This window comes from Drosophila navojoa, chromosome 2, assembly GCF_054131105.1.
Source record: "Drosophila navojoa isolate 15081-1374.11 chromosome 2, UAZ_NAV_1.0, whole genome shotgun sequence".
NCBI classification, from domain to species: domain Eukaryota; kingdom Metazoa; phylum Arthropoda; class Insecta; order Diptera; family Drosophilidae; genus Drosophila; species Drosophila navojoa.
The window spans coordinates 17,055,287-17,079,245 of NC_142890.1; the positions used below are offsets into that span (position 1 = coordinate 17,055,287).

The window sequence follows — 23,959 nt, forward strand, 5'->3', positions numbered from 1 at the left end:
CCTCGCTTGGCATTCGATAAAATTCTAATGAGTGCTGAGTGCAGCATATAAAAACCCAACAATCCCCCATCGCAACCAGACAGTTCTGAGTTCTAATCGAAAGCCATAACATGGTCAATCAATGGAGCTATGAAAATAAATTCAAATTCATCAAATGGTGAAACAGAGACAAGCAGTTCATATATATCATTGTCGACTCTTTCCTTGTATACTTTCAGGCTGAAACGACAATTTTCGACAAGCAGTTTTTAATTTAATTTTCTGAAATGTTATTTTTATACCCTGAAACATTGAAAATGAGAAATCAGGGTATAATGGTTTTGTTGAAATGTATGTAACAGGAAGAAGGAGACCCAACAAAGTATATATATTCTTGATCAGGGCGACGAGCTGAGTCGATTTGGCTCTGTCCGTCTGTCCGTATGTCTGTCCGTATGTATGAACGCTGCGATCTCAGAAGATATAGGAGCTAGAGACTTTAATTTTTTTTTTAATGTCCGTACATACAGCGCGGATATCGAGTTTATCTCTTCCTTTTATATTAATAACGATAAATACCTTATTGATAGTCAGTTTTCAAATTATATCTCCTACGTCTTTGAAGCAAGAGTCTCCAAATTTTAAATATTGTATATTGACATGCCTTTTATACAATTTAGATTTTTGTTAAAATGTACCCTCCACCCCCTCACCATCACCTTTGTAAAACGCGTATTTCAAATACTAGAGGTTTATGAATTGGCTAATGCATGCATATCCATGTTATAGTCATAAATCATCATGAAGACAGTCCATCGTCAGGAAAAGTTATTAAGCGTGTGCGTGTGTCTCTTTATGCGCGAAATATTATTGATATTATTGGGGATCTTGTAGTCGAGCATTCTCGACTAGAGCTTTCTTACATGTTTCATTATATTTTTTTCTTCGTAATTTACGTTCATTATCAATTTCTCAAAATTTAATGTTATTAAGAAAGTTCGTTTAGAAGCCAAATTATTCAATGAATAAGATGCCATAGTAAATACTATACTGAGATCGACACGCGAATACATGCAGATAAGCAGCCTCGTCCACTTTAGACAACATATCGCCGCATTCCCGCGAAGTGATCGTATGTTGATTTATTGCGAAATTGAGATTTTAATGTAGAACTGTTTGAAAATGACTATGTCACATATTTGTGTACTTACAAAAAAAAAAAAAAAAAAAAAAAAAAAAAAAAAAAAAAAGAGAATTTAGTTCACTCTAGTTTCGGAGAAAATCAATTTAAATTTACATCAATTTAATTGTACATGCAATAACAAAATTATAAAAATTCTTCTCCTGTAAAGTTACACTTTTCGACATACGATCATTTTGCGAGAATGCGACGATGTATATAGTTTTGAGTGTGACTGTTCCTTTTCATTTCTTTGCCCAGGATCTCCTTTTAAGACACGGATCCTGTCTGCCTCTTCATTAGAGACATTTTGGCCACTGTTATCTCTGTGCCGTCGACGAAAACCTGGCGGTCCCATCGCACCTATGTCACCCTTTTCGCCCTTAACACCCGGCGCACCTTGACGCACCTTGCAAGACTAGATCAGAGAGTTTAGATACTATGAAACCGTTATGAGCTTACTGTTGAATTTATGGTTGTGATAAATCAGCAAACATGTTATTCGTATCTCTGATAATGTTTTTTATAATTTTAATCGATTAAATTATATACATAATTTCTAAGCCGAAAAATATTTAATATTAGATAGTTCGAGCTGCGAAAGCTGTATACTTAACTCTAACACATAGTCTGATTGATTGAGTTTGACGTTTTAATTAAGAATATACAATATCTTTTGGTGTCTGCCACGCCTTCGACAGCTTACTAGGTAAATTTTCTATAGTAGAAATTGGTGGAAAACTTATTAAAGCGCATGTTCCACAAGAAAATATCCTGAACCCAAACTAAAAGAGCTTTAACTTATGTTTTATATTCTTGATGTTGAATACTTACCTACATGAATATCCTCATATAAAAACCCTTACTAAAACTGCTAGAGATGTGTATTTTGATAGATATCATTATCAGGCTCCAAAAATCCAGAAACTTCTTCGAACTATAAACAAAGTTATTCACTGTTAATTCCCTACTGATATCGACGCATTCCTACGGACAGATTGATAGACTGACAGATCGAGTCAGCTCATCGTCCACATTATACAAATTTACAAAACCATTTAATCTCTGAACCCATGTTTATTTGCCTTGGGGTATAATAATAAACACTTAATCATTTAGTTACATGCAATCTTTATTTTATTAGCAAGCATAAATAAAAGTTACACAGTTAAAAATTTTCCATCACACAACTTGACGCATGTTGCTCTGCTTTCTCTCGAGCCTGATAGTTGGTCTGCTTCAACAATCGGTACTACATATTTGTCCGCGCACAGATTCCTGGAGGTCCCATATCCCCATTAAAACCTGGTTCCCCCTTTATTCCTGGTAGACCAGAAAGGCCGGGGTCACCCTTGAGTCCTTTAGGGCCCGGAGCGCCTGGCTGACCGGGAATACCTGGTCTACCGGTAATCCCAGGAGGACTAGGAAGCCCAGATGGACCCGGTGAGCCCGGTGGACCCGGTGGACCCGCTGGGCCCGGCGGGCCCGGCCGACAGTGACAGTCTCCATGTTGATAGGCCTGATAAGGTGGAGAGTCATCAGACCCATCTTGGCGATGTTCCTTAGATGTACTACGGTTTGGAATCTCTATAGAACTTGTCCGCCAAACATCGTTATAAATGTCCTTTTTTGCAGATATGATGCTGCTGCTGACCACTAGGATCAGACCTAGGGAATAAAATTTCATTTAACACAAATTTCATTGATTTAATTTCCCATCTCACCTAAACCGAGGAATGTTGTGAGTCGAGTCATCGCCAAATCACATATGACACTATGGACATTAACCGATGTCATTTATACGCAGCTCTTCCATTCTGACGCGTTCATTTTACGACGAATATTCATGATAGTGATTTCGTTCTTAAACTAAAAATGTTAAGACCAATTCTCAAAGTCTACACTTACACGCAGGAGAGCGAGTGATTGTGCGAGCGAGTGAATGAGTGAGTGAGCTGTAGCTGGCTGAGCATCTTTGCAGCGTTGAGTTTCTTTACAAAATTCTTATCTTAATATGTACATTTGTACATATATAATAAATCATAGCGAATACCTAACAGAAAACTGTTAAATAAAAGTTTTCTTTGTAGATCACAAATATTGCCTCTATTGCCTAGATATATTTGTACATGATGTCCTGCAGAGTGTTAAATTGTGAATATAAAAATTGTGAAATTCCAATGCGAATTTTCTATTAATTAACAACCTTTTAGAGAAGCATCAGCACCAGTATTCGAGTATTCAGCATGATCTGGAGGCAGTTTAATCAATTAATAAACCCGAAATGGATTTATTATGCCCTTCTTTTCGTCTTTTTGGCCAGGATGTGGCTCTACCTGGCTTGGCGTCTGCCTTTTGGTAATTGGACCACCCTGCCTCAAAGCCGCGTGACGTGAAAGAATTTGATGCAGGCCCTTTGTTTCATATCGTATTCTCATCTGTCAAGTGTAATTTGCATGCGAGGCCTTAACAGCTCCCTCCTGACAGATTAATCCACGTGTTAGACTGGGAGATTCTCATTGAATGAACTCTTTAGAGCTCAGATTCCACATGAACTCTAACTATGTAGACTATTCCAGCTTGTTTTACCTAGCACGTAATGTTCTACATTGGAGCAGCTTATCGCTTTCGATGGAACGACCTTGTTACCTATTCGTAGTTGATCAGACCGCCCACAGCTAGCGCCTCGCTTGGCATTCGATAAAATTCTAATGAGTGCTGAGTGCAGCATATAAAAACCCAACAATCCCCATCGCAACCAGACAGTGCAGAGTTCTAATCGAAAGCCATAACATGGTCAATCAATGGAGCTATGTCTTCCTGCTCATTTCGCTGGCATCGCTGCAGTCCTCCCTTGGAAAGCCCATGGGCACAGTTATAGACTGTAAGTAGCAGTAAATCACCTAGAGCGGGACTTAGCTAACCCCCATTGTAAACCCAAGTGGATGCCTACTTTGAGGACGCGGATGGCAGCTCGCAGGAGCGCGTGGTGGGCGGCTACGATGTGCCCGATGATGAGTATGTGCCCTACCAGGTATCGATGCAGTTTCTCACGAAGAGTGGGAAGATGCGCCACTTCTGCGGTGGCTCCCTGATCGCCCCCAACAGAGTCCTAACGGCGGCACACTGCGTCAATGGACAGAATGCGAGCAGGATTAGTGTGGTGGCAGGCATTCGGGACCTCAACGACGACAGCGGCCAACGCGCCCAGGTGCAATCGTACGAGATGAACGAGAACTACGTGGAGTTGGTGACCAGCGACATAGCTATACTGAAAATCGATCCTCCCTTCGAGATGGACGACAAACGCGTTAGCACCATCGATGTGAGCAGCAGTGACCTGGTCGGAGCCGATCAGGAGGTGATGCTCACTGGCTGGGGATCTGTTTTTCATTTCGGCACCGGACCCTTTGCCAAGTATCCAACCATACTGCAGAAGCTGTCCTACAAGACGCTAGACAATGCTAAATGCAAGGAGACTATGACGCAGCTGACGGATACGGAGATTTGTGCTCTGGAAAGGTTTGGCAAGGGCGCCTGCAACGTGAGTGAAGAACTGTAACCTGGCATTATCTAAACCGAATAATGCATATCATTCTATCCAGGGCGATTCGGGTGGACCTTTGGTCATGGCTAACGGCGACTCTCTTAAGCAGGTGGGCGTCGTCTCATATGGCACCGCTTTCTGCGCCTCCAACAGCCCCGATGTCTACACTCGCGTCTCCATGTTTAATGCTTGGATCAAGGAGCGCATGGCCTAGGCCGGAAATTCCGACCTCAACTGTATTTGTTCATATATGAAAATAAATTCGAATTCAGCAGATGGATACACACACATTTATTCAAGCAGTGAAACAGAGGCAAGCAGTCGACTATTTCCTTGTATACTTTCAGGCTGAAACGACAATTTTCGACAAGCAGTTTTAAATTTTAAATTTCCTACAATTTTTTTTATTATTATTTTATGCTTATTGTTTTTTCTAAAGTATTCCATAAACTAATAATACATTTAATACTCTAGGTAGTCACTATATACTTTAAATGGATTGCGGCGCTGGCTTACTGCTAAGATTATGGGTCTATTTCCGCTTCTTGCGTGAACTACATAGCCTTCGACTGGCTGCTCAGGGCTTTCAGCTTCTATGTCGTTAGTCTCTCCACTATCGTTTTCGTCCTGATATTCTTCGTCCTCCACATTTTCGTCGTTTTTGTCTTTCGTATGCTCTTCATCTGCATCTGCATCTGCTTCTACATCGGCATCTTCATCTGAAACAGCATTTATATCTGCATCGGGGTCTACATCTGCATCAACATCTGCATCTACTTCTGCATCTGCATCTGCATCTGCATCTGCATCTATATCTGATTCCGATTTAGCGGGTTCGTGGCTCTGCGACCCTTGAGCTTGTGCCGGATCTTCTTCGGATTCCTCTACAGGTTCATCATCCGATTCTTCTTCTTCGCTATTCTTCCCATCATCCACTACTGTTTTCCCATTTTGTTGATCATCTTCAACGTTAGTTTCGGTTGAATCTATTGCAGCTTCTATTCTAGTAGATTGAGTAGATTTTTCATAAGCTCTTATTGTTGATTTCGTAATTTTCCTTTCTGATGCTTCTGTTGTTGTTGTGGGTACTGTAGTAGGCCTCGTAGTAGGTTTTCCTGTTGTTGTTGTGGGTAGTGTAGTAGGCCTCGTAGTAGGTGCTTCTGTTGTTGTTGTGGGTACTGTAGTAGGGCTCGTAGTAGGTGCTTCTGTTGTTGTTGTGGGTACTGTAGTAGGCCTCGTAGTAGGTGCTTCTGTTGTTGTTGTGGGTACTGTAGTAGGCCTCGTAGTAGGTGCTTCTGTTGTTGTTGTGGGTACTGTAGTAGGCCTCGTAGTAGGTGCTTCTGTTGTTGTTGTCGGTGGTGTAGTAGGCCTCTTAGTGGGTGCTTCTGTTGTTGTTGTCGGTGGTGTAGTAGGCGTCGTAGTAGGTGCTTCTGTTGTCGTAGTAAGTCCCCATGTTTGTCTTGGAGGCCACGTGGGTCCCCATGGTGGCCTTGGAGGCCAAGTGGGTCCCCATGTTGGCCTTGGAGGCCAAGTGGGTCCCCATGTTGGCCTTGGAGGCCAAGTGGGTCCCCATGTTGGCCTTGGAGGCCAAACGGGTTTCTTTGTTGGTTTATGTGGCCAATGAGGCTTGTGTGGCCTATGGGGCTTGTGGGGCTTATGGGGGTTATGGGGCTTATGAGGCTTATGAGGCTTGTGGGGCTTATGGGGCTTATGAGGCTTATGAGGCTTATGGGGCTTATGCGGCTTAGATGGATGTCCCCCTTTATGATGGTGATGATGATGGTGGTGTTCTCCGTGAGGTCCCTTGTGTGGGGGCACAGGATATGGGTAAATTATTTGCGGTGGATGGTGATGGGATGGAGGCACAGACCATACAGGTGACGGCTTTCCAGGGTGTCCTGGGGGTCCTGGTGGACCTAGGGATCCTGGAGACCCAGGCGAGCCAGGAGATCCAGAGGAACCGGGTGGTCCTAGAGCGCCTTGAGGTCCTGGTATACCAGGTGTTCCCGGTGAGCCTTGAGATCCCTGCGAGCCTTGGGGGCCAGGAGGTCCTTGAGATCCTTGGGAGCCTGGAGGTCCGGGTGGTCCTTGCGGCCCTTGAGGTCCCTGTGGTCCCTGAATTCCTTGCGGACCAACGGGACCCTTATCGCCCCTCGCGCCCGTGTCTCCCTTATCGCCCTTTAGACCATCGTCACCCTTATCACCTTTATCGCCTGGACGTCCTGGTTTTCCGGTTATGCCTGTTCAATTCGATCGTCAGTTAAAGTAGAGAATAGAATTGACCAACAAATACCTGGGAGTCCTGGAGGACCCGGTGGACCGGGGGGGCCAGGCGGGCAATTACATTTCGGTGGCGGATGATGATGATGATGATGTGGACGCGGCGGCGGCGGTGGGAAGAAAACTGGTGGCGGCGGTGGCGGCGGAGGATGATAGTGGGCAGGCCTTTTGATAATCACTTTTGGTGGAGATGGTGCTGGAGCAGGAGCAGGAGCAGGAGCAGGAGGGGGAGCTGGCACCTGAAGTGTAATATGTCTTCCAGCACCGTTGTTGTTATGATTTCGGGTGGGCACACTCGATCCACCAACTATTGCCAAATCTGGAATAGCATTGAGAGACAAATTTAATTTTAAGGATTAAGCATTGAAAAGTTTCAACTTACAGAGGCAGAGGAGCGCAACGATCTGCATCATGGCTAGAACTTATTTGCTGGGGACAGCATATAATTGATTTCTTTTATAGTGGCCGAATGGTTCTGCCTCACAAACTTTCAAATACTTAAACCTGATTAAACCGTTACTGAAATATAGAGCAAAACATTTTTACTTAATAGTTTTTTTTATGATCTTATCATCTATGGATGAATATAAATAGTATATATGTTCCTGATTTGGCTAGCTAAAACAACGAAAAAACTCGTTTCTTACACTCACGCAAGAAACGCGAATTAAATTACGCGGCTATAATGACTGCAAATGGGCCCAGAACAGACAATTCACATATTTCTGTCCACACTCTATAAGTTCATCAAAACTAATATGCTAAATAGAATAAATAAATACGTTCATTGGCACACCCAATGATCTGCAAGAATTTATGTTTGAAATCAATAACATAACATAATAGCGTAGGATAAAAATGGAACAATACTAACGTTTCTTTTTGTTTTGGTTGATCTTTTTATTTTGTTTGAAACACAATAAGCTAATTGGATTTTATCGGCTGCAAATGGGTATAATGTTTCAGAGAAGTCCATGGAACGAATTCCCAAAATAAATTTGCGGTTATTAAATATTACACTTTTTATTTAATAAAAGACTGGGCATAAATGGCTAAAAAACATTATGAATACCATTGAAATATATAATAATATATGTATAATAATATATTAATAAATAGAAATATGTAAAATAAGTACGGTCGGACAGACAGACTAGCTAAAATAGTTTAAGGGCTTGCTACACTAGGGGGTTTTAAGGGGGCCGACCTGGAGGACAAAAACAGCCACCCTGCGGATGAGGTGAATCGAGATAGGAGGATGGGGAAAATTTTCCAGATTGCTTGCGACGTCCACTAGATGAGCTAGATTTATGGCTTGGAATCTCTATAGAAATAGTCCGACCAACATCGTTATAGTTGTGTTTTTTTTGCAGAGCCAATGTTGCTGCTGACCACTAGGATCAGACCTAGGAAATAAAATTTCATTTAACACAAATTTAATTGATTTAATATCCGATCTCACCTAAGCAGAAGAACGTTGTGAGCCGAGTCATCGCCAAATCATATATGTATGTCACAATGGACATTATGCGATGTCATTTATACGCAACTCTTCCATTCTGACACGTTGATTTAACAACCAATATGTATGCTAATAAAGTCACCTTTAAGCTAAAGTATTTTAAGACCAGATCTGAGAGTCTAGATCTTATCAAACCGTTATGGGCTACCAGTTGATTTTATGGTTGTTGTAAATCAGCAAAACTGTTACATATATGCGTATCTCTGTAAGAAATTATGAATATTGAAATGAAATATACAAATTACATCATTTTTAAGCCGAGAATCTATAAATATTTGATTATCCGATCTGAAAATTGCATAATTAACTCTAACACATAGCTTGACTGACTGAGTTTGATGTTTTAATTAGGAATATCCATATATCTTCGGTTGTCTGCCACGCCTTCTTCTACTTCTTCTACTACGTCAAATTTCAATAATAATAGCAAGTAAAAACCTATTGTACAGCTTGTTTTTTTTTTTTTTTTTTTTTTTTTTTTTTAGAGAAATTATAAAATATATTTATTTACAGCTTAGCGGACCGCTACCTTATTGATAACTTAATCTAAACAGAATTACAATAATTTATCTACTTAAAAGCTATATTAATATTAATATTATATATGGAGATATGGTATTATGGGTATTTATGACAGACAGAATCAGCTCATCGCCCACATTAGACCAATTTACAAACCCATTTAAGCTCTGAATGAATGAATGAATTACAATTAATCATGTTTAGCAGCTAATTACATGAAATCATCATTTTATTAGCAAGCATTTTAGATAAAAGTTACACAGTTAAAAATTTTTCATCACACAACTTGACGCATGTTGCTCTGCTTTCCCTTGATGCTGATAATAGGTCTGTTTCGACTAGCGGTACTGTATCTTTGTCTTGGCCAGAAGATGAGCCATTGGGCTGGTCGCTTTTATTTCTTAATCCATGATCGCCTTTTAATATGGGATCCGTGATCTCTGGCGACTTAAAATCTTTATTCTCTGTTGAAGTGCGAATTTGTTCATTATCATCTCTGCGCCGCCGTGTAAAACCTGTTCCTGGTGGTCCCATTTCACCATTCATGCCCTTATCCCCCTTAACTCCTGGTTGACCTGTAAGGCCGGGCTCACCCTTGGGTCCCATTGGGCCCTGAAGGCCTGGCTGACCGGGAATACCATCTCTACCGGGAATCCCATCAGAGCTTGGAGGTCCAGGTGGGCCCGGTGGGCCCGGCAGGCCCGCCGGACAATAACAGCCACCATATGGATAGTTCGGATAGGGTGAATAGTGATAGGCCGGCGGGGAAAAGTATCCAGATCCACTTTGGCGACGTCCTTTAGATGTACTACGGTTTGGAATCTCTATAGAAATTGTCCGCCCAACATCATAATAGTTGTGCTTTTTTGCAGAGATGATGCTGCTGCTGACCACTAGGATCAGACCTAGGGAATACAATTTCATTTATCACAAATTAAGTTGATTTAATATCCGATCTCACCTAAGCAAAAGAACGTTGTGAGCCGACTCATCGCCAAATCACATATGTCACCATGGACATTATGCGTTGCCATTTATATGTAGCTCTTCCATTCTGACGCGTTAATTTTACGACGAATATTCATGCTAATGAATTCACTACTAAGCTAAAAAATTTGAAGACCACTTCTCAGAGTCTATATGCTATACAACCGTTATGAGCTTACTGTTGCTTTTACGGTTGTGGTAAATCAGCAAATTTGTTATATATGTGCATATATTGGTATGTATCCATGTAAGCTTTTATGACGATAGTCCCCCAACAAGAGGAATTATTCAACAAATAAATTCTGATAATATTGCGCACTGCAGCCCAAGCGCAGTCGAGGCTAACTGCGCAGCTAGCAGAGCGCGTACTTATTTGTGCGTATGGATGCATATGTATGTGCGCATAAAAAGAGTACATGATTGGAATATCAGCTCTATGCAGGGGTCAGGGTATCTTCTAGTCGAACAGTCCCGACTAGAGCACTTTTGTCACATTTTTGATTTAGGGTACATATGCAGCCTTTCAAAAAGTAAATACAATATACTAAATATGATAGATTTATATTTTTATATGTTGTAAAGAAACTTCATCCAGAAACAGAGTTATTCACTCCGAATCCCCGACTGATATCGACGCATGCATACATACCAACAGACTGATGGACTTTCCAACTTAATCTGAACTCATGGTCATTTGATTTGGCGTGTAAACATTTTCAGTTAATCATTTTTAGTGGCTAGTTACATGAAATCATTATTTTATTAGCAAGCATATTAAATAGCAGTTACAAAGTTAAATATCTTTCATCACACAACTTGACGCATGTTGCTCTGCTTTCCCTTGATGCTGATAATTGGCCTGGTTCGACTATCGGTATTATATCCTTGTCCACAGACAGATCGAGCAGTTCAGGATGATCATCGCTAAGCTGTTGACCAGAAGATGGACCATTGGCTTGTCCCCTTTCATCGGTTAATGCTGGATCGCCTTTCAATATGGGAAGCTCATCCACATCCTTAGGCGACTCAAAATCTTCATTCTCCGGTAGAGTGAGAATTTGTGCATTATCATCTCTACGTCGGCGTCCTGGGGGTCCTGGGAGTCCTGGTGGTCCCATTTCTCCCTTCATGCCTGGTGCTCCTTTAACTCCTGGGGGACCTGAAGAACCGGGTTCACCCTTTTGTCCTATTGGGCCTTGAACACCTGGCCGACCGGGAATACCTGGTCTACCGGGAATCCCAGGAGGACTTGCAGGCCCAGGTGGACCCGGTGGGCCCGGCGGACAATAGCAGTTACCAGGTGGATATGTCGGATAGGGCGGATAGGGATAGGAAGGAGGGGAAAAGTGTCCAGACCCATCTTGGCGACGACCTTTAGATGTGCTACGTCTTGGAATCTCTATAGAAATTGTCCGACCGACATCGTTATAGTTGTGCTTTTTTGCAGAGATGATGCTGCTGCTGACCACTAGGATCAGACCTAGGGAATAAAATTTCATTTAACACAAATTTAGTTGATTTAATATCCGATCTCACCTAAGCAGAAGAACGTTGTGAGCCGACTCATCGCCAAATCACATATGTCACCATGGACATTATGCGTTGCCATTTATATGTAGCTTCTGTGTCATCACAATTGAATTTTATTAGCTTTATTCATTCTAGGGAAATAACTTCTAAGCTTAAATTTTTGAAGACGCTATCTAGATTGAAGCCGTTACAATTTCATTGTTATTTTAGTTTGAATCTGTATATGTATGTTAAAGCATTCGCACCTTTATATACGAATATTTATGAAATTATAAAAAAGAAAATTATATAATTTATTAAGTGTAAGCCATGAACAAATCTTAGATTACTCGAGTTATGAAAATACAGGTCCACACATAGCTACATTTATTTCTAAGAAATTATGTAGAACGATTAACAAGTCATCTTAACTGAAACTGTGCCAACTTGAGTCGGCTATTTTTGCTTTTGCATAATGACGGTTATTGTTATTCGCCGATTTGATGGGAAGCCGGTTGACAAAATGACTTGCTATTGTTCTAGCCACATCGGTCCAATCAAGCCAATCAGAGCGTAGATTGTCATTGACCCAATTAAGAGCTTGGCAAAGAAAAAATCAAAAGCTGAGCGAAAGTAATGTCTACAATGAATTGGTTAGATCGGCTCGAGCTAACTGCTCTGGGATCTACTCTCTAATAAATAATTACAGAAATATAAAATATTCATGAATTATATATTCAGTTATGGTTTGCTCTTCTCGAAAGTAGTAGTAGTTCCCTAACGAGCCGCGACTTGGTTAGCCTCCAAAGTTTATCAGCTAATTGTTGTTTTCTGGGTTAGGGCGATGCATATGAGGCATATGCCAATTACCGGCATGAAGGCTCATTACATTTTGAATTTCAAGATCAAAACTAATGGCATAACTCTGCATTATCTATGTTAATTTTTAGCGCGATGAGTCTCGCGCCGAGTCCAATAAATAGGCCGAGGCATAGGCCAAAAGGTATGCATAACCCAAGCAAACATGGCTCTTATTGAACTCATTCTGTGGACAGCTCTGGCACTAGGCACCGTCACGGCACGGATCAATTGTAAGTAGGGATAATGATGGGGTGGACAGAATGTATATTTGCAAATACTCTCCGATAGCTCGACAGCCCAATGACTCTGCGCCCACTCGCATTGTGGGCGGCTCCGATGTGCCGCCAGGCGAATATGTGCCCTACCAAGTGTCGATGCAGTACCGAACCCGTGACGGACACGCCCACTTCTGTGGTGGATCGATCATAGCCCCCGATCGCATACTCACAGCGGCCCACTGCTGCGACGGAATGAATGTAACGCGCATGTCTGTCGTCGCGGGCATTCGCAATCTGGATGATAAGGGCGGATCACGCTCTCGGGTGGTGTCCTTTGTCATACACCCCGATTACAGGCCGCTGGAGACCAGCGATATCGCAGTGCTGACCATCGACCCGCCGCTGGTCTACAACAATATCAGCGTGGCACCCATTGAGTTTTCCTCCGATACATTTGTGGGCGGCGGAGTCCCAGTGACCCTAACCGGCTGGGGCTTGCGGCTCCCGACCGCCTTTCCCTTCCTGGACAACTTGAACTATCCGAATACACTGCAACGCATGAGCTACAGAACGATTACGAACCAAGAGTGCCGTGAAAGAGGCATGGAAGATGTGACGGACACGGAGATATGTGCCAGAGGCATCTTTAGGGGCGCGTGCTCGGTAAGCAAGTCATAAAGTTAAACATCATGAGATATGTGAAGACTCAATTCCTAATTGCAGGGCGACTCGGGTGGTCCCCTGGTTCGCAATGACAATGGATTCAAGCAGGTCGGAGTCGTCTCCTATGGACTGGTTGTGTGCGGCCTCTTCATCTCCCCCGATGTGTACACCAGAGTGTCCACCTTCAGGAACTGGATACAGGCGGGCATAGCGACCAGCAAATGATTCGATTGCTATATTCAAAACAAGTTGAGTTCGTCTGAGCTGTGCTGCCATTTAATTGTGTCCATTCAATTGGATATTCTCGAGACGTTTTAAATATATGCAATTTCACGTTGAACTAATTTACAAGCTTAAATATCGCGAATTCGTAAATTTGAAGGGACGTGGGGAGCATCTGTTGGTTGTTAAAAAGAAAAACATAAACGAAAGGAAAAATACTTAATACTATTCAGCAGGTGGTGCTTCCTCTGCAGCTGGTGGTGCTTCTTCTGCAGCTGGTGGTGGTGCTGGCTCTTCAGCTGGTGGTGGCGGTGGTGCTGCCTCTTCAGCCGGTGGCGGTGGTGGTGGCTCTGCTGCTGCAGCTGGCTCCGCCTCAGATGCCGGAGCTGGAGCAGGAGCTGCTTCTGCAGCTTCCTCTGGCGGTGGTGCTTCTTCACCTGGCGGAGCTGCCTCTGGAGAAGAATCGTCTGGCTTGGCAGGCTCTTCCTCTATCTCCACTTCGGATGGAACAGCTGTGACTAGAGCTGTGCCGGCGGCGGTGGATGTTCCTGTAGCCGCTGCGCCTGTAGCTTGCTCCGCGCTATCATCTCTGTCAGTTGGAGTTTCCTTCTCCTGGCAAGGATCTTCAATCTACAAATATATAGAGGTTAGGACCAGAGCATCGCCTGAGCTCTACAACACTTACCGGCTTAATGGCCTGGCGCTGTAATTCAGAATTCAAATGTTAGGTTGTAGTCTATGGCAAAAAATTGTCAAGTGAAAACCCACCGATAGAACGTAGCGGAAGAAGCGCTGTATCACGCGAGCAGCTCTGTCCAGGCGCATGAACTCGTCGTCGTCCTTGTCCTGCAGCATGCAGGTGCACAGGCACACGTGCTGGTCCATCATGCGGCGCACCAGGTAGCCACGATAGGCGGCTTGTATGGTGGTGGCCGCCTTGTTGCGCATCAGTTCCTCAAGGCGCTTGAGCTCGCGGTCGCGGAAGTATTGATAGAGCAGCTCGGTGCCCTGGGACTCTTTGCCTGCGGCCATGTAGGCGTCCACGAAGCGCTTGTAAGCACTCGCGATTGCTGGCCGAGAGGCGTCCAGCTCCTCCTCGGTGAATTTGCACTTGCGTATGAGCTCTTCCAACATGTCAATATCGGCGAATTTAATGGTCTCCTTGCCGCGTCGCATCTCGCAGCGACGCTTCTCCAGGAAGTTGCGGAAGCAGTCCTCCATTACCTGGGCCATCTCATCAGATTTCTCCTTGGTCAGGTCACAAATGCACAAATCGGATATAATGCTGTCCACCTGGCGTAGAGCGCGCTCCAAAATGGTCTTGGCCACTGGAGAAGAACTCTCGTTAGCAGGCTATCACTAAATACATATCCTCTATAAATAGAGCTCACCCAAGGCCTTCTCTCGAGTGACAATCACCGAGTGCAAATAGTCGATGATGAATTGGCATAGGCACTCCTTGGTCGGCTGGCAGCGCAGCACTTCTCGGGTTATGTCGGAGAGCAGCTCCGGCAGGCCTTCGGGCACATTGATTGCCTGCTGCCGCAATTTGCCGCGTTGAATTAAATAATTCATATTGCTATCATATATTTAATTGGTCTTTTGCTAAAATTATAAAAGAAACCCTTCAAAATAATTTTGGAACTGTTTGGGGCGGCAATTGTGTTCAGATCTACAGATTATCCTTAACTCGAAAACGAATATATGATATTATGAAAACAACTTTGAAGGGAAGCAAAGGCTACTGAGTTTCATCTGCAAAAGCAGTACAAATAAATTCAGTAGGAGAGTTGAAAATCGTATTATGATTGAAGGACAATAAATGAGCCTGAGTAATAATTGAACCTTATCTTCATATACATACATATACATAGCTATATTGTTTTTTATCTATAACGCATTTGCAAAAGTGGGTGTGTTTTATTTCACCAGCTCAAGTCATTAAATTGCACTTGAATTTGCAATCCAAATTTATTTCTCAGCTGCGGGTAGCGACAACAGCACTAAATCGTTGAACCGCTTTCCATTTCTGCTAGTAACTGAACTTTCTACCCACTAGAGTTCGTCTGTTAAGCACTGGGCGACTAGCCGATACCCTAAACAAAAGCAACATTTGAATTTGAACTCAGACTGTGTGGGGCTTGGTATACACTCGTTGGCTTTCACGTGGTATGTACGGCGAGAAAGCTCAACACAGGGAACCTTAAGAACTAAAATATGCAAACTTGAAAATCTACTTTAAGTAGGCTCAATGTATATTAAGTAGATCAGGGGCGCTGTAAAAGACTTTTCACTTACAAACAGGGGTTTTTCCATCAAATTTAATAATTGCAGTTAGCTAAAGCTTAAACCATAACGAACTGCATTTCTCTTGAATGGTTTGATTCTTGGCTAAATTGTGATGTTGGCTTCTTAGTTTTACATACTTGTAATAATTGCATATGTATTTATTTTTGACTGTAAAAAGTGCAAGCATTCCAATAAGTATTCGTTCACATCAGCTGATCGTTCCATCGGGAACTGCTTGCCGTGGCTGTTCCCTCGCTCAAAAGTTGCAGCGCCGTCTTTGTTCGCGTGGGCTGACGTCAGAGCTTTTGAAATTGCATATAAAAGTTTTTATGGCATGCTGATTGTTTTCGATTGCTCATCGGATTTCAGTGTGCGACGAACCTTTCCGCCAAGCAGACAGCGTCGAAAAGCTTTTGCGGATAACACGAGCAAAAGCGGCTAAAGCTTTCACACCATGCAAAAGCTGTGTCGAAGCGTATGGGCGCTTGGTAATAGATACATTGTATATTAAAAACAATAACAAAGTAATTTGCTTAAGCTTTGTCATTCTGTAGTAGGTCAACGAACTGCCAGATGCGGCGACAGAGGTATCGCTTGCCTGGCCGCCCTTTCAGAGACCCATCAAATCCTGCAAAAGACCTGCCGCGACTTTGCCAATGCGGAACTGGCGCCCCATGCAAGACATCACGATCGCGAGCACCTGTATCCGGCTGAGCAGGTGAGACGCCTCGGCGAACTGGGCCTCATGTCTGTAACGGTACAGGAGGAGTACGGTGAGCACTGCACCCAGAGATTGGGCAGAGCCAGAGCCTGACTGTCAACGAGTACTTGCAGGTGGCACCGGTCTGGATTACCAAGCCTATGCGATAGGCATGGAGGAAGTGGCACGAGGTGATGCGGCCGTGTCGATTGTAATGGGCGTGAACAATCTCTATCTGGGTGCAGTGCAGCAGCATGGCACCGAGGCGCAGAAGCAACAGTTCCTGGTACCCTACACCCAGGGTCAGCACATTGCCTTCTATGCGCTGTCGGAGCCGGGCAGCGGCTCAGATGCCAGCGCCGCCAGTACCACTGCAAAGCTGAATGCTGGAGGGAATTACCTGTTGAATGGCACAAAGGCCTGGATATCCAACTCCAAGGAAGCCAGCGGTGGCATCATCTTTGCCACTATAGACAAAAGCCTCAAGCACAAGGGCATAACAGCTTTTCTGACCGAAAAGAATGTGCCTGGCCTGACTATAGCAAAAAACGAGAGCAAGATGGGCATGTGCGCTAGCTCCACGTGCCAGTTGTCGCTCGACGATATGTGTGTGCCACAATCTCAGGTGCTGGGATCGCCTGGAAGCGGCTTTCGGATTGCCATGGAGTCCCTCGACTGTGGTCGCATAGGCATTGCCGCTCAGTCAACGGGAATAGCCCAAGCTGCCTTCGAGCTGGCACTCGACTATGCGGAGAAGAGAGTAGCCTTCGGGCAGCGCTTGTCCCGGCTGCAAATGATTCAACAGAAGCTGGCCGACATGGCACTGCGCGTTGAGACGGCACGTTTGCTGACTTGGCGAGCCGCCTGGCTGAAGGATAACGGAATGTCTATTACCAAGGAGGCAGCCATGGCCAAGTTGCACGCTTCCGAGGCGGCCACCTACTGTGCGCATCAGTGCATCCAAATCCTGGGCGGCATGGGATATACAACGGATCTGCCAGCAGAGATGTATTACAGAAATGCCCGCGTGACGGAAATCTACGAGGGCACCTCCGAGATACAGCGTATTGTCATTGCCAATTGTGTTCTGCAGAGCATTTCCAATTAGTGTAAATAAGTAAACAATAAAACGAGTTTTTGTATGCGCATCTGTATTTAAAACTGTTGCCGATGTTAAATAATCGTAAAACCGCCACAAATAATCGGTCGTCAAACAGCTGATAGCATAAGCGGGGTAATCGGCCGTCCACCACAACGGCTGCGACCTGCGCAATAATCGTTATCGCCATTATCGAATTAGGAAAGCCGAAACAGTTGTACAATTTGTGGATAATCTGAAATAAATGAGCACCGATCTGTTGCAATTAGACGTGGACACGCTGTTTGAGCAGCACAGCGTGTCCGAGATCGATGCTGTGCAGAAGAAAATCCAAACAGTTGTGGAGAATAAGCGCGAAGAGCTGCGCACCATGGTCGGGTAAGCTGTGTGATGTGGCACGTAGAGAGCCAGCGTAACACAATTGAATAGGAATTAATATTTCTTTTGCAACTGCAGCGAACGCTATCGGGACCTGCTCAAGGCTGCCGACACCATAGCTGCCATGCAGGCGTCGGCAGGCACGCTCATCGAGCAGGTCCACTGCATCCAGAGCAATTGTCGCAGCCTCAACGAACAGCAGCTGCTGGGCTTCAAGACCACGCCCTCCGAAACCGAAGAACTGCTACATAAACGGGCGGTGAACAAACAGTTAAGCAACTACTACAGTACCATGGTCCAGATTAAACTGCTGAGCAGCCTGCCAGAGCTGATCTGGACCCACCTTGACCAGGAGGAGTTCTATGCAGCCACAGAGCTCTTTATATTCAGTAGACACATCAGCACGGGTCTACAGCTGGATGCGAAGAATATGCTCATGCAGCGGTTGCCAGTGGCACAGAAGCAATGGGAAATCTTGCGTCCATTCCATATAACCATCAAACAGGCGGTGCTCGGAGTGCTGGAGCGAGAGCAGCTCAGCGCCGATATGGCGGTGGACTGCATGTTGAGTCTGCTGTTGTTGGACAAATGCGACTTGAGTCAGGTGCTTCAAACTTTTCTGCAGCTACGTTCCACAGCGTACTTTAACTGCCTGCAGAGTCAAAGCAGCGAAGGTGAAAAGGACAAGCCGAGGCGTGTCAAGGAGCGCATCCTGGCCAGCTTGCACATACTGAACGGCACCATTGAGCTCCTAGACACCTGCTTACTAGGTTAGTGAGAGTTTATTTAAATACTTTAATATGATTTAAATATTTTTCTGAAATATATTTACTGCGCTTTTCAGCTGATGGCCTGCTTTTTAAACGCTTAGCCGAGTGCGTGGCGCCTACTGTCGCACCCAGCATAAATCGCATGGATAGCAGCGATCGAGAGTTGGCACATCTGCTACCCGACATTATAGCCGGCTATAAGCCGCAGTTTGAGACCCCAAAGCTATTGCCAGAACAGCTGTGCGATGCACTGCAGAAGTGGATGTCGAAAATTGACAGCTTGGCGGACAAACATCTGCAGCCCATCTTTGGGCTGGTCAGCAGCATGCAGACCATCCAAGACATCAAATTGGCAGCGGGCAACGCGCCCAAGCGCGACTATGCCCAGCTGGAGCAGCAGCTAGCGCTACAGCAAGCACAATTGGACTTCTACAAGCTGAAGTATATGCCGCTGATCAATGCGCGCATTCGTGAGATAATACGCAGTAGCTGGGTGGAGGCAATGCAGCAAACCTACGACGAGGTGGTCAAGCTCGTGGAGAACAGCAATCCACCCGCACCACTGCAAATCTGGCGAGAGCAGAGCGATGATCTTCCGTTGAGTCTGGCTGCTGCGCTCAGTGATCAGCCGAAGCGCTTGGCCAATCGCACCAAGGGCTACGAGGCGCCCACCATCACACTTTGCGCTCAGTTCGATGCGCAGCTGGCAGCGATTGTACAGGAGCTGAATGTGCTGCTCCAAGAGCAAGCAGCCCGCAGCGAGGATAAATTGGCGTTGATCAATTTTCTGCGCGAAACGGCGGAGCAGCAATTGACGAGCTATCTGACTCAATTGAAGGCGCTGCGTCTGAAGGAGCGTCAGGCTCTGTTGCAGGCGCTCCGCAATACGCTGGCCCTGGTCGAGCTGTGCCCCCATCTGAAGCTCTGCTTCTGCCAGCCCAGCAGCTGGCGTCAATGGGTGGGCAATCAGACAGCTGCCGGCGCCGAGCATTGGCAACGTTTGTGTGCACTGATCGAAGAGGAGCTGATGCAGTTCTGGCAGCTGGTTGTCGACGATATTCTAGCTACGCACAGCTGCGCGGATAAGCTGCCACAGACCATAACACACGATGTTGTCCTAAGGGACTTTGCTGTAAGTAAAGTAACCTAATCCACGTCTTGGAACCAATTCTAACTTTTCTTCCTCAACAGCTGTGGCAAACGCTTACTCTGGAGCAGCGCGATGAGGAGCACGATCAGAGTGTCCAGTCCACCATACGCATACCCAGCCAGCCACGTCTCTCGCTCCAAACATTCTTGCATCAATTGATTGAAGCCCTGAACACAGCCGTACCACAAACGCTGCCCTCAAAAGTGCTTCAGGCTTTCAATCAGAAGCTACTCGGACAACTCTTGACTCACTACGAACATCTGTCGGCTGCAGAGAGCACTAAAAGCAGCCAGAACATTGCGCTGCAGCTGTACTTCGATCTGAAGTTTCTGGAGCGTGTGTTTGGGGTGAATCGCGAGGAGCGCAGTCTCTACGAACGGTTCCATGTGCTGCAGCGCAGTCTGCGCGACTGCATCGATCCGTTTGATTTCGAGCTGTTCGCCGAGCACATAACTACGCACGTTTCTCGCTCTACGGCTCGATTGCATGGCGAACTGGGCGTTCTCACACCTCCGCAGGATAACACGCAGGTTGCAAACGCTAGCTCGCTATCCCATGAGGCCGATCCCAATGTGCTTTGTCTAAGCTCCTCCGGCTCCACGTCGCTCTGGTTCCCATTGTTGCCTATTGTTATGCCGCAGGCGGCATCAACGACCACTCTTCCTGTCGAGCGCAAGCCCCCTGCCACGGAGGCAGATAAGGTAAGTTTTCCTATGGCTTTGCCCATAAGAGGAGATTATACCATATTCATTCTCTATAGATATTTTAATTTTATGGTAATTCATGTTTTTGTGTAGCCTATAATATCTGGGTAGTGGTCCGAGTATTGTCCATTAGAATATTGTTCATATCCCTGCATTACATTCCATATAATCTCTGTCTATTGACACTTCTAGTTCAGTAGGTCTGTTATTTCTGTAATATGATGAAATCCGTTTAGATATATGGCTGTGCCTGTGAGAGTATATAAGCTTCGGTACTTCGAAGAATAATATTATATATTGTATTTAACAAATATTCTTTACCATATTATAAACATACATATATATTTTTATTTTAGGAGCTCTTTGAATTGTAGTTAATTTCCAAATTTCTCATCGTTTATTCATTTGGGTAGGCATTGTGTGCTACGTTCTGTTTGTTGTTTAGCATGATTGTTGTTGATGTTTAAATAATTAGGGATGAATCTAGTCCAAAAGTCCAAAAATTATTATTAAATTACACTTGTTGAATCTTACGTTAACTGCTTTGCATGAGAAGTGTTGCACGCACTGCTTGCTGTGCACTACTTTCGAGTTGTCGCACAGCCAAGACACAAACCAGCTGCCGCACTCCAATTTAACTTTTCTATTAATTTCCGTTTCTTTTATGCATTTTTTGTTGTTAATGGACTTTAATTAGACAGCCCAATTTGAGCAATTAACAGTAAATAAAGCAAAAGAGCCATTAAATAAATTATAATTAGGTGCAGTAGCCACAGCTGTAATGGAATCCGCAAAGGCCGTCCGCGCAAAAGTTTTGTCTGTTTCCAAAATGGCAGAAATCTGAAACCGAAATCAAAAACTTGCAACTGCCACACACCTGGGTTATTGGCGAGCGCGTGTGTTTGTCTCTCTGTCTGTCGGCAGCTTAAATGGTAATTAATGAATTGGTCCATTATTGAAATCAAATCGTTGGGCAAATGTTAATTTATAGCCGCGCTGACTTTGTTGGTTATGTGAGCGCAGTTAGTCGCATGTTTCACCATATAAATTGAGCTCTAATTATGTCCATGTTTATTGCCCTGGCCCATAAATCTTTGCACAGTGCCGCAAATTAATAGATTAATCAACCCAAAACTGCCACAGCCCATTAATAACCCATATGTACGCCTGTATATCTCCCTGTAGGCGGCAACAACACCGACCCGCAAGCCCGGCACACGCAGGAGCGATGGGAGCAGCAAATCCAAGTCGAGCGCCGCCTCATTCTTCGGCATGTCCCAGGAGTGGTTCCGTTAGAGCCGTTTGCCATCAATGCCACAGCGAGTGCTCACAGCAGCAGATGAGCCTAATGAAGTGGCCAAGTGGAGTGCACGAAACGCGCTCATCCAACCGGAAATCCAATGCAGCAACAGCAGCAGCAGCAGCAGCAACTGTCATTGCTGTCTATTCAGTTGTGTAATGACTGTGTGCTGGGTGTGTTTGTGTGTTAACTGTTCCATTCCAAGCGTTTACGATCCAGAAAATGTTCAGTATGCAGCATGCAGCCAAATATCGTTATTCAACTACTGTTTCTTCATTTATAAGCTCCTCTTTGAATACATCTTAAAAATATAGTGGCATATTTATTCTTATATTGTAACTTAATGCGCTTTGTATTTCGGCACACCCTCGAGGGCTATTTTTTGCCTCCCTTTTTGCCGCCACCGCCTGCCTTTTGATCCGCTCCCTTCTTGCCACCTTTGTCAGCCGCAGGAATTGGTGGTTTGTTTTTACCAGCACCGCCGCCACCGCCACCGCCACCGCCTCCACCGCCTTTTTTCTGTTAACAAGAAGCATAAAACGGATTGCAAAAAAATAAGTAAAAAGTAATAATAGTGCACATAATAATAAAGCTTCTCAGAGAATAGCTGCGGGGCAAGTACATAAATGACATGATAAGTAAACTGGGAAAGGTAAATCATTAAATCAAATGAGACTAGAAAGCTTCTCTGTATTTAAAATTCTTGTGAATAAAATGTGTAATATATTCGTCATTATATATTTATGGATTGCATTGCGATAATGAATTGTGTAAATAAATATTTATATTATGCTGAAATCATTAGGAAAATTTAATAGAGTTAAGCTTTGGTTTTTGCTAGAAAATCTACTTGGATTGGATTAATAATAGAAAATTGGTATTGAAATATTGACATATTTATATATTTTAATTGACAAAGAGTTGATTTTATCACTGCAGCTATTTTGTTGAATTGATTTGCTGTCTATCTATAGTCAAATTATCACTGCAACTCAGTCGAATCGATTTCCTATCATTCGCTATTCTCACAAATGCTGATTCAATTTTACAATATTTAATTAATTTTCAGTTCCGCATTTTAAGCTTTCATTAACTCAAAACTTGCTTAACTGCTTCAATTCTGATCCCTAATTCAAAATTGAATTGAGTTTTGTTGAAATTCTTCAAGGTTATTCAGAAATTCCTGAGCACCTATATAATTAATAAATGTTATGAATATATATATATATATATTTTTTTTTTAATTTGCTCGCTTTAATAAATACATTATGCATAACCCTTGAGTAATTGTGATTTTCGGGGAATGTCGATCTTTAGCCTATTGACACTTTTAGACTCACAATTAAAACGCAAGTTGCATAACACAAATATTGCTTACATTGCCGCCGCCGCCACCGCCGGAAGTGCCACCGCCACCGCCACCTCCACCACCGCCTCCACCGCCGCCCTTGTTTTTGCCCATTCGAGTAACTTTCTTTGCGTTAAATTATTTAATTTGTTCGACTTGTTGGCGAACAACTTTCGCCGCAAGCAAATTGCAACTAATAAGCGCTCGACGCAAAGAAAAAAGAGGAACAAAATGCAAAATGCATAAATAATTTTGCAGGCGAGAGAACTACGAGGAATACTAAACCATGAAACCAAAACAAAATGCAAAAGCGCAAGAATAAAATAAAACATAAAACGAATCATTGAAAAGCCAGAGGAAATGGTTAGTGGAAGAGGGGCTGGGGGGCAGTGGCGGAACCAGCGCCGACCTCCGATGGCCGGCAATGCAGCCACAAAAGCAACAATGGCCAACAGCTCTCTTCTCCCTCTTCCCTCTTCCTCCTCTCCTTCTCATTCTCTCTCTCGCTCTCCCACTCGCTTAAGTGATTTAGTTATCGACCCCCCTTCAGCCACGCCCCCGGGGACATTGTTTGTGTCTGTGTTTGCTCTCGACGAAACGAGTGGATTATTTTGTAGTTCTTTCTATTTGGCATTTTGTGTTCCGCCTTCCCTCCCCCAGTGGGCGACACCGCCTCAATGGCGACAATGACATTGACATTGGGCTCTTCCGCATAGCCGCACCGCGCACCG

The 23,959-nt window shown here is 44.2% G+C and overlaps 9 protein-coding genes across 11 annotated transcripts; 4 read left to right on the plus strand and 5 right to left on the minus strand.

Annotated features, from left to right (window-relative positions):
* Positions 1-1,331: 1,331 nt before the first annotated feature.
* On the minus strand, positions 1,332-10,122 carry LOC115563543 (uncharacterized). Its single transcript, XM_030386665.2, has 3 exons — positions 9,992-10,122; positions 9,606-9,935; positions 1,332-1,558 (listed from the first exon to the last, which is right to left on the minus strand). Exons 1-3 carry the CDS (start codon positions 10,062-10,064, stop codon positions 1,332-1,334), a joined length of 630 nt encoding a protein of 209 aa, XP_030242525.2. The 5' UTR covers positions 10,065-10,122.
* LOC108651874 (chymotrypsin-1) lies at positions 3,785-4,980 on the plus strand. The gene is made up of 3 exons (XM_018101803.3): positions 3,785-4,043; positions 4,102-4,703; positions 4,765-4,980. The coding sequence occupies exons 1-3, from the start codon at positions 3,953-3,955 to the stop codon at positions 4,918-4,920; spliced, it is 849 nt and encodes a 282-aa protein (XP_017957292.1). The 5' UTR covers positions 3,785-3,952; the 3' UTR covers positions 4,921-4,980.
* Positions 5,099-7,476, minus strand: LOC108660184 (uncharacterized). The gene is made up of 3 exons (XM_089265645.1): positions 7,369-7,476; positions 7,000-7,305; positions 5,099-6,946 (listed from the first exon to the last, which is right to left on the minus strand). Exons 1-3 carry the CDS (start codon positions 7,397-7,399, stop codon positions 5,169-5,171), a joined length of 2,115 nt encoding a protein of 704 aa, XP_089121771.1. The 5' UTR covers positions 7,400-7,476; the 3' UTR covers positions 5,099-5,168.
* A 622-nt stretch (positions 10,123-10,744) lies between the features above and the next one.
* LOC115563542 (uncharacterized) lies at positions 10,745-11,717 on the minus strand. The gene is made up of 2 exons (XM_030386664.2): positions 11,554-11,717; positions 10,745-11,497 (listed from the first exon to the last, which is right to left on the minus strand). The coding sequence occupies exons 1-2, from the start codon at positions 11,624-11,626 to the stop codon at positions 10,803-10,805; spliced, it is 768 nt and encodes a 255-aa protein (XP_030242524.1). The 5' UTR covers positions 11,627-11,717; the 3' UTR covers positions 10,745-10,802.
* An 806-nt stretch (positions 11,718-12,523) lies between these two features.
* LOC108651123 (chymotrypsin-1) lies at positions 12,524-13,649 on the plus strand. The gene is made up of 3 exons (XM_018100592.3): positions 12,524-12,617; positions 12,676-13,268; positions 13,329-13,649. Exons 1-3 carry the CDS (start codon positions 12,551-12,553, stop codon positions 13,491-13,493), a joined length of 825 nt encoding a protein of 274 aa, XP_017956081.1. The 5' UTR covers positions 12,524-12,550; the 3' UTR covers positions 13,494-13,649.
* On the minus strand, positions 13,523-15,230 carry Rsbp15 (Radial spoke binding protein 15). Its single transcript, XM_018100581.3, has 4 exons — positions 14,882-15,230; positions 14,259-14,818; positions 14,176-14,193; positions 13,523-14,120 (listed from the first exon to the last, which is right to left on the minus strand). Exons 1-4 carry the CDS (start codon positions 15,063-15,065, stop codon positions 13,716-13,718), a joined length of 1,167 nt encoding a protein of 388 aa, XP_017956070.1. The 5' UTR covers positions 15,066-15,230; the 3' UTR covers positions 13,523-13,715.
* A 783-nt stretch (positions 15,231-16,013) lies between these two features.
* Positions 16,014-17,627, plus strand: LOC108660118 (short-chain specific acyl-CoA dehydrogenase, mitochondrial). Of its 2 annotated transcripts, none has more exons than XM_089258104.1 (3): positions 16,014-16,267; positions 16,337-16,552; positions 16,614-17,627. In XM_089258104.1, exons 1-3 carry the CDS (start codon positions 16,234-16,236, stop codon positions 17,585-17,587), a joined length of 1,224 nt encoding a protein of 407 aa, XP_089114230.1. In that variant the 5' UTR covers positions 16,014-16,233; the 3' UTR covers positions 17,588-17,627. The 2 variants fall into 2 exon arrangements, with proteins under 2 accessions (XP_089114230.1, XP_089114226.1); XM_089258100.1 differs by having other exon boundaries at positions 16,015-16,267; positions 16,334-16,552.
* Positions 17,628-17,721: 94 nt separating this feature from the next.
* Cog1 (conserved oligomeric Golgi complex subunit 1) lies at positions 17,722-22,219 on the plus strand. 2 transcript variants are annotated; one of them, XM_018113398.3, is made up of 5 exons: positions 17,722-17,956; positions 18,035-18,726; positions 18,801-19,858; positions 19,918-20,577; positions 20,937-21,084. In XM_018113398.3, exons 1-5 carry the CDS (start codon positions 17,823-17,825, stop codon positions 20,952-20,954), a joined length of 2,562 nt encoding a protein of 853 aa, XP_017968887.1. In that variant the 5' UTR covers positions 17,722-17,822; the 3' UTR covers positions 20,955-21,084. The 2 variants fall into 2 exon arrangements, with proteins under 2 accessions (XP_017968887.1, XP_017968885.1); XM_018113396.3 differs by lacking the exon at positions 20,937-21,084 and adding an exon at positions 21,766-22,219 and having other exon boundaries at positions 17,726-17,956.
* On the minus strand, positions 22,130-23,503 carry LOC149092201 (uncharacterized). The gene is made up of 2 exons (XM_089258109.1): positions 23,259-23,503; positions 22,130-22,399 (listed from the first exon to the last, which is right to left on the minus strand). Exons 1-2 carry the CDS (start codon positions 23,340-23,342, stop codon positions 22,256-22,258), a joined length of 228 nt encoding a protein of 75 aa, XP_089114235.1. The 5' UTR covers positions 23,343-23,503; the 3' UTR covers positions 22,130-22,255.
* Between the last annotated feature and the right edge of the window lie 456 nt (positions 23,504-23,959).

Bases quoted from the DNA above. Each gene is read 5' to 3' on its own strand.
- Rsbp15 (XM_018100581.3), bottom strand. From the start codon at position 15,065: ATGAATTATTTAATTCAACGCGGCAAATTGCGGCAGCAGGCAATCAAT. The intron at 14,819-14,881 runs GTGAGCTCTATT...GTTCTTCTCCAG, and splicing joins CACTCGAGAGAAGGCCTTGG to TGGCCAAGACCATTTTGGAG.
- LOC115563542 (XM_030386664.2), bottom strand. From the start codon at position 11,626: ATGGCAACGCATAATGTCCATGGTGACATATGTGATTTGGCGATGAGT. The intron at 11,498-11,553 runs GTGAGATCGGAT...TTTATTCCCTAG, and splicing joins CACAACGTTCTTCTGCTTAG to GTCTGATCCTAGTGGTCAGC.
- LOC108660118 (XM_089258100.1), top strand. From the start codon at position 16,234: ATGCAAAAGCTGTGTCGAAGCGTATGGGCGCTTG. The intron at 16,268-16,333 runs GTAATAGATACA...GTCATTCTGTAG, and splicing joins TCGAAGCGTATGGGCGCTTG to TAGGTCAACGAACTGCCAGA. The intron at 16,553-16,613 runs GTGAGCACTGCA...GAGTACTTGCAG, and splicing joins AACGGTACAGGAGGAGTACG to GTGGCACCGGTCTGGATTAC.
- LOC149092201 (XM_089258109.1), bottom strand. From the start codon at position 23,342: ATGGGCAAAAACAAGGGCGGCGGTGGAGGCGGTGGTGGAGGTGGCGGT. The intron at 22,400-23,258 runs GTAAGCAATATT...TCTTGTTAACAG, and splicing joins GCGGTGGCGGCGGCGGCAAT to AAAAAAGGCGGTGGAGGCGG.
- LOC108651123 (XM_018100592.3), top strand. From the start codon at position 12,551: ATGGCTCTTATTGAACTCATTCTGTGGACAGCTCTGGCACTAGGCACC. The intron at 12,618-12,675 runs GTAAGTAGGGAT...ACTCTCCGATAG, and splicing joins CGTCACGGCACGGATCAATT to CTCGACAGCCCAATGACTCT. The intron at 13,269-13,328 runs GTAAGCAAGTCA...TCCTAATTGCAG, and splicing joins TCTTTAGGGGCGCGTGCTCG to GGCGACTCGGGTGGTCCCCT.
- LOC115563543 (XM_030386665.2), bottom strand. From the start codon at position 10,064: ATGGCAACGCATAATGTCCATGGTGACATATGTGATTTGGCGATGAGT. The intron at 9,936-9,991 runs GTGAGATCGGAT...TGTATTCCCTAG, and splicing joins CACAACGTTCTTTTGCTTAG to GTCTGATCCTAGTGGTCAGC. The intron at 1,559-9,605 runs GTCAACCAGGAG...AGGTGCGTCAAG, and splicing joins GGGTGAGCCCGGCCTTACAG to GTGCGCCGGGTGTTAAGGGC.
- LOC108651874 (XM_018101803.3), top strand. From the start codon at position 3,953: ATGGTCAATCAATGGAGCTATGTCTTCCTGCTCATTTCGCTGGCATCG. The intron at 4,044-4,101 runs GTAAGTAGCAGT...TGTAAACCCAAG, and splicing joins CATGGGCACAGTTATAGACT to TGGATGCCTACTTTGAGGAC. The intron at 4,704-4,764 runs GTGAGTGAAGAA...CATTCTATCCAG, and splicing joins TTGGCAAGGGCGCCTGCAAC to GGCGATTCGGGTGGACCTTT.
- Cog1 (XM_018113396.3), top strand. From the start codon at position 17,823: ATGAGCACCGATCTGTTGCAATTAGACGTGGACACGCTGTTTGAGCAG. The intron at 17,957-18,034 runs GTAAGCTGTGTG...TTGCAACTGCAG, and splicing joins GAGCTGCGCACCATGGTCGG to CGAACGCTATCGGGACCTGC. The intron at 20,578-21,765 runs GTAAGTTTTCCT...ATCTCCCTGTAG, and splicing joins CTGCCACGGAGGCAGATAAG to GCGGCAACAACACCGACCCG.
- LOC108660184 (XM_089265645.1), bottom strand. From the start codon at position 7,399: ATGATGCAGATCGTTGCGCTCCTCTGCCTCT. The intron at 7,306-7,368 runs GTAAGTTGAAAC...ATGCTATTCCAG, and splicing joins CGTTGCGCTCCTCTGCCTCT to ATTTGGCAATAGTTGGTGGA. The intron at 6,947-6,999 runs GTATTTGTTGGT...CGAATTGAACAG, and splicing joins GGGTCCTCCAGGACTCCCAG to GCATAACCGGAAAACCAGGA.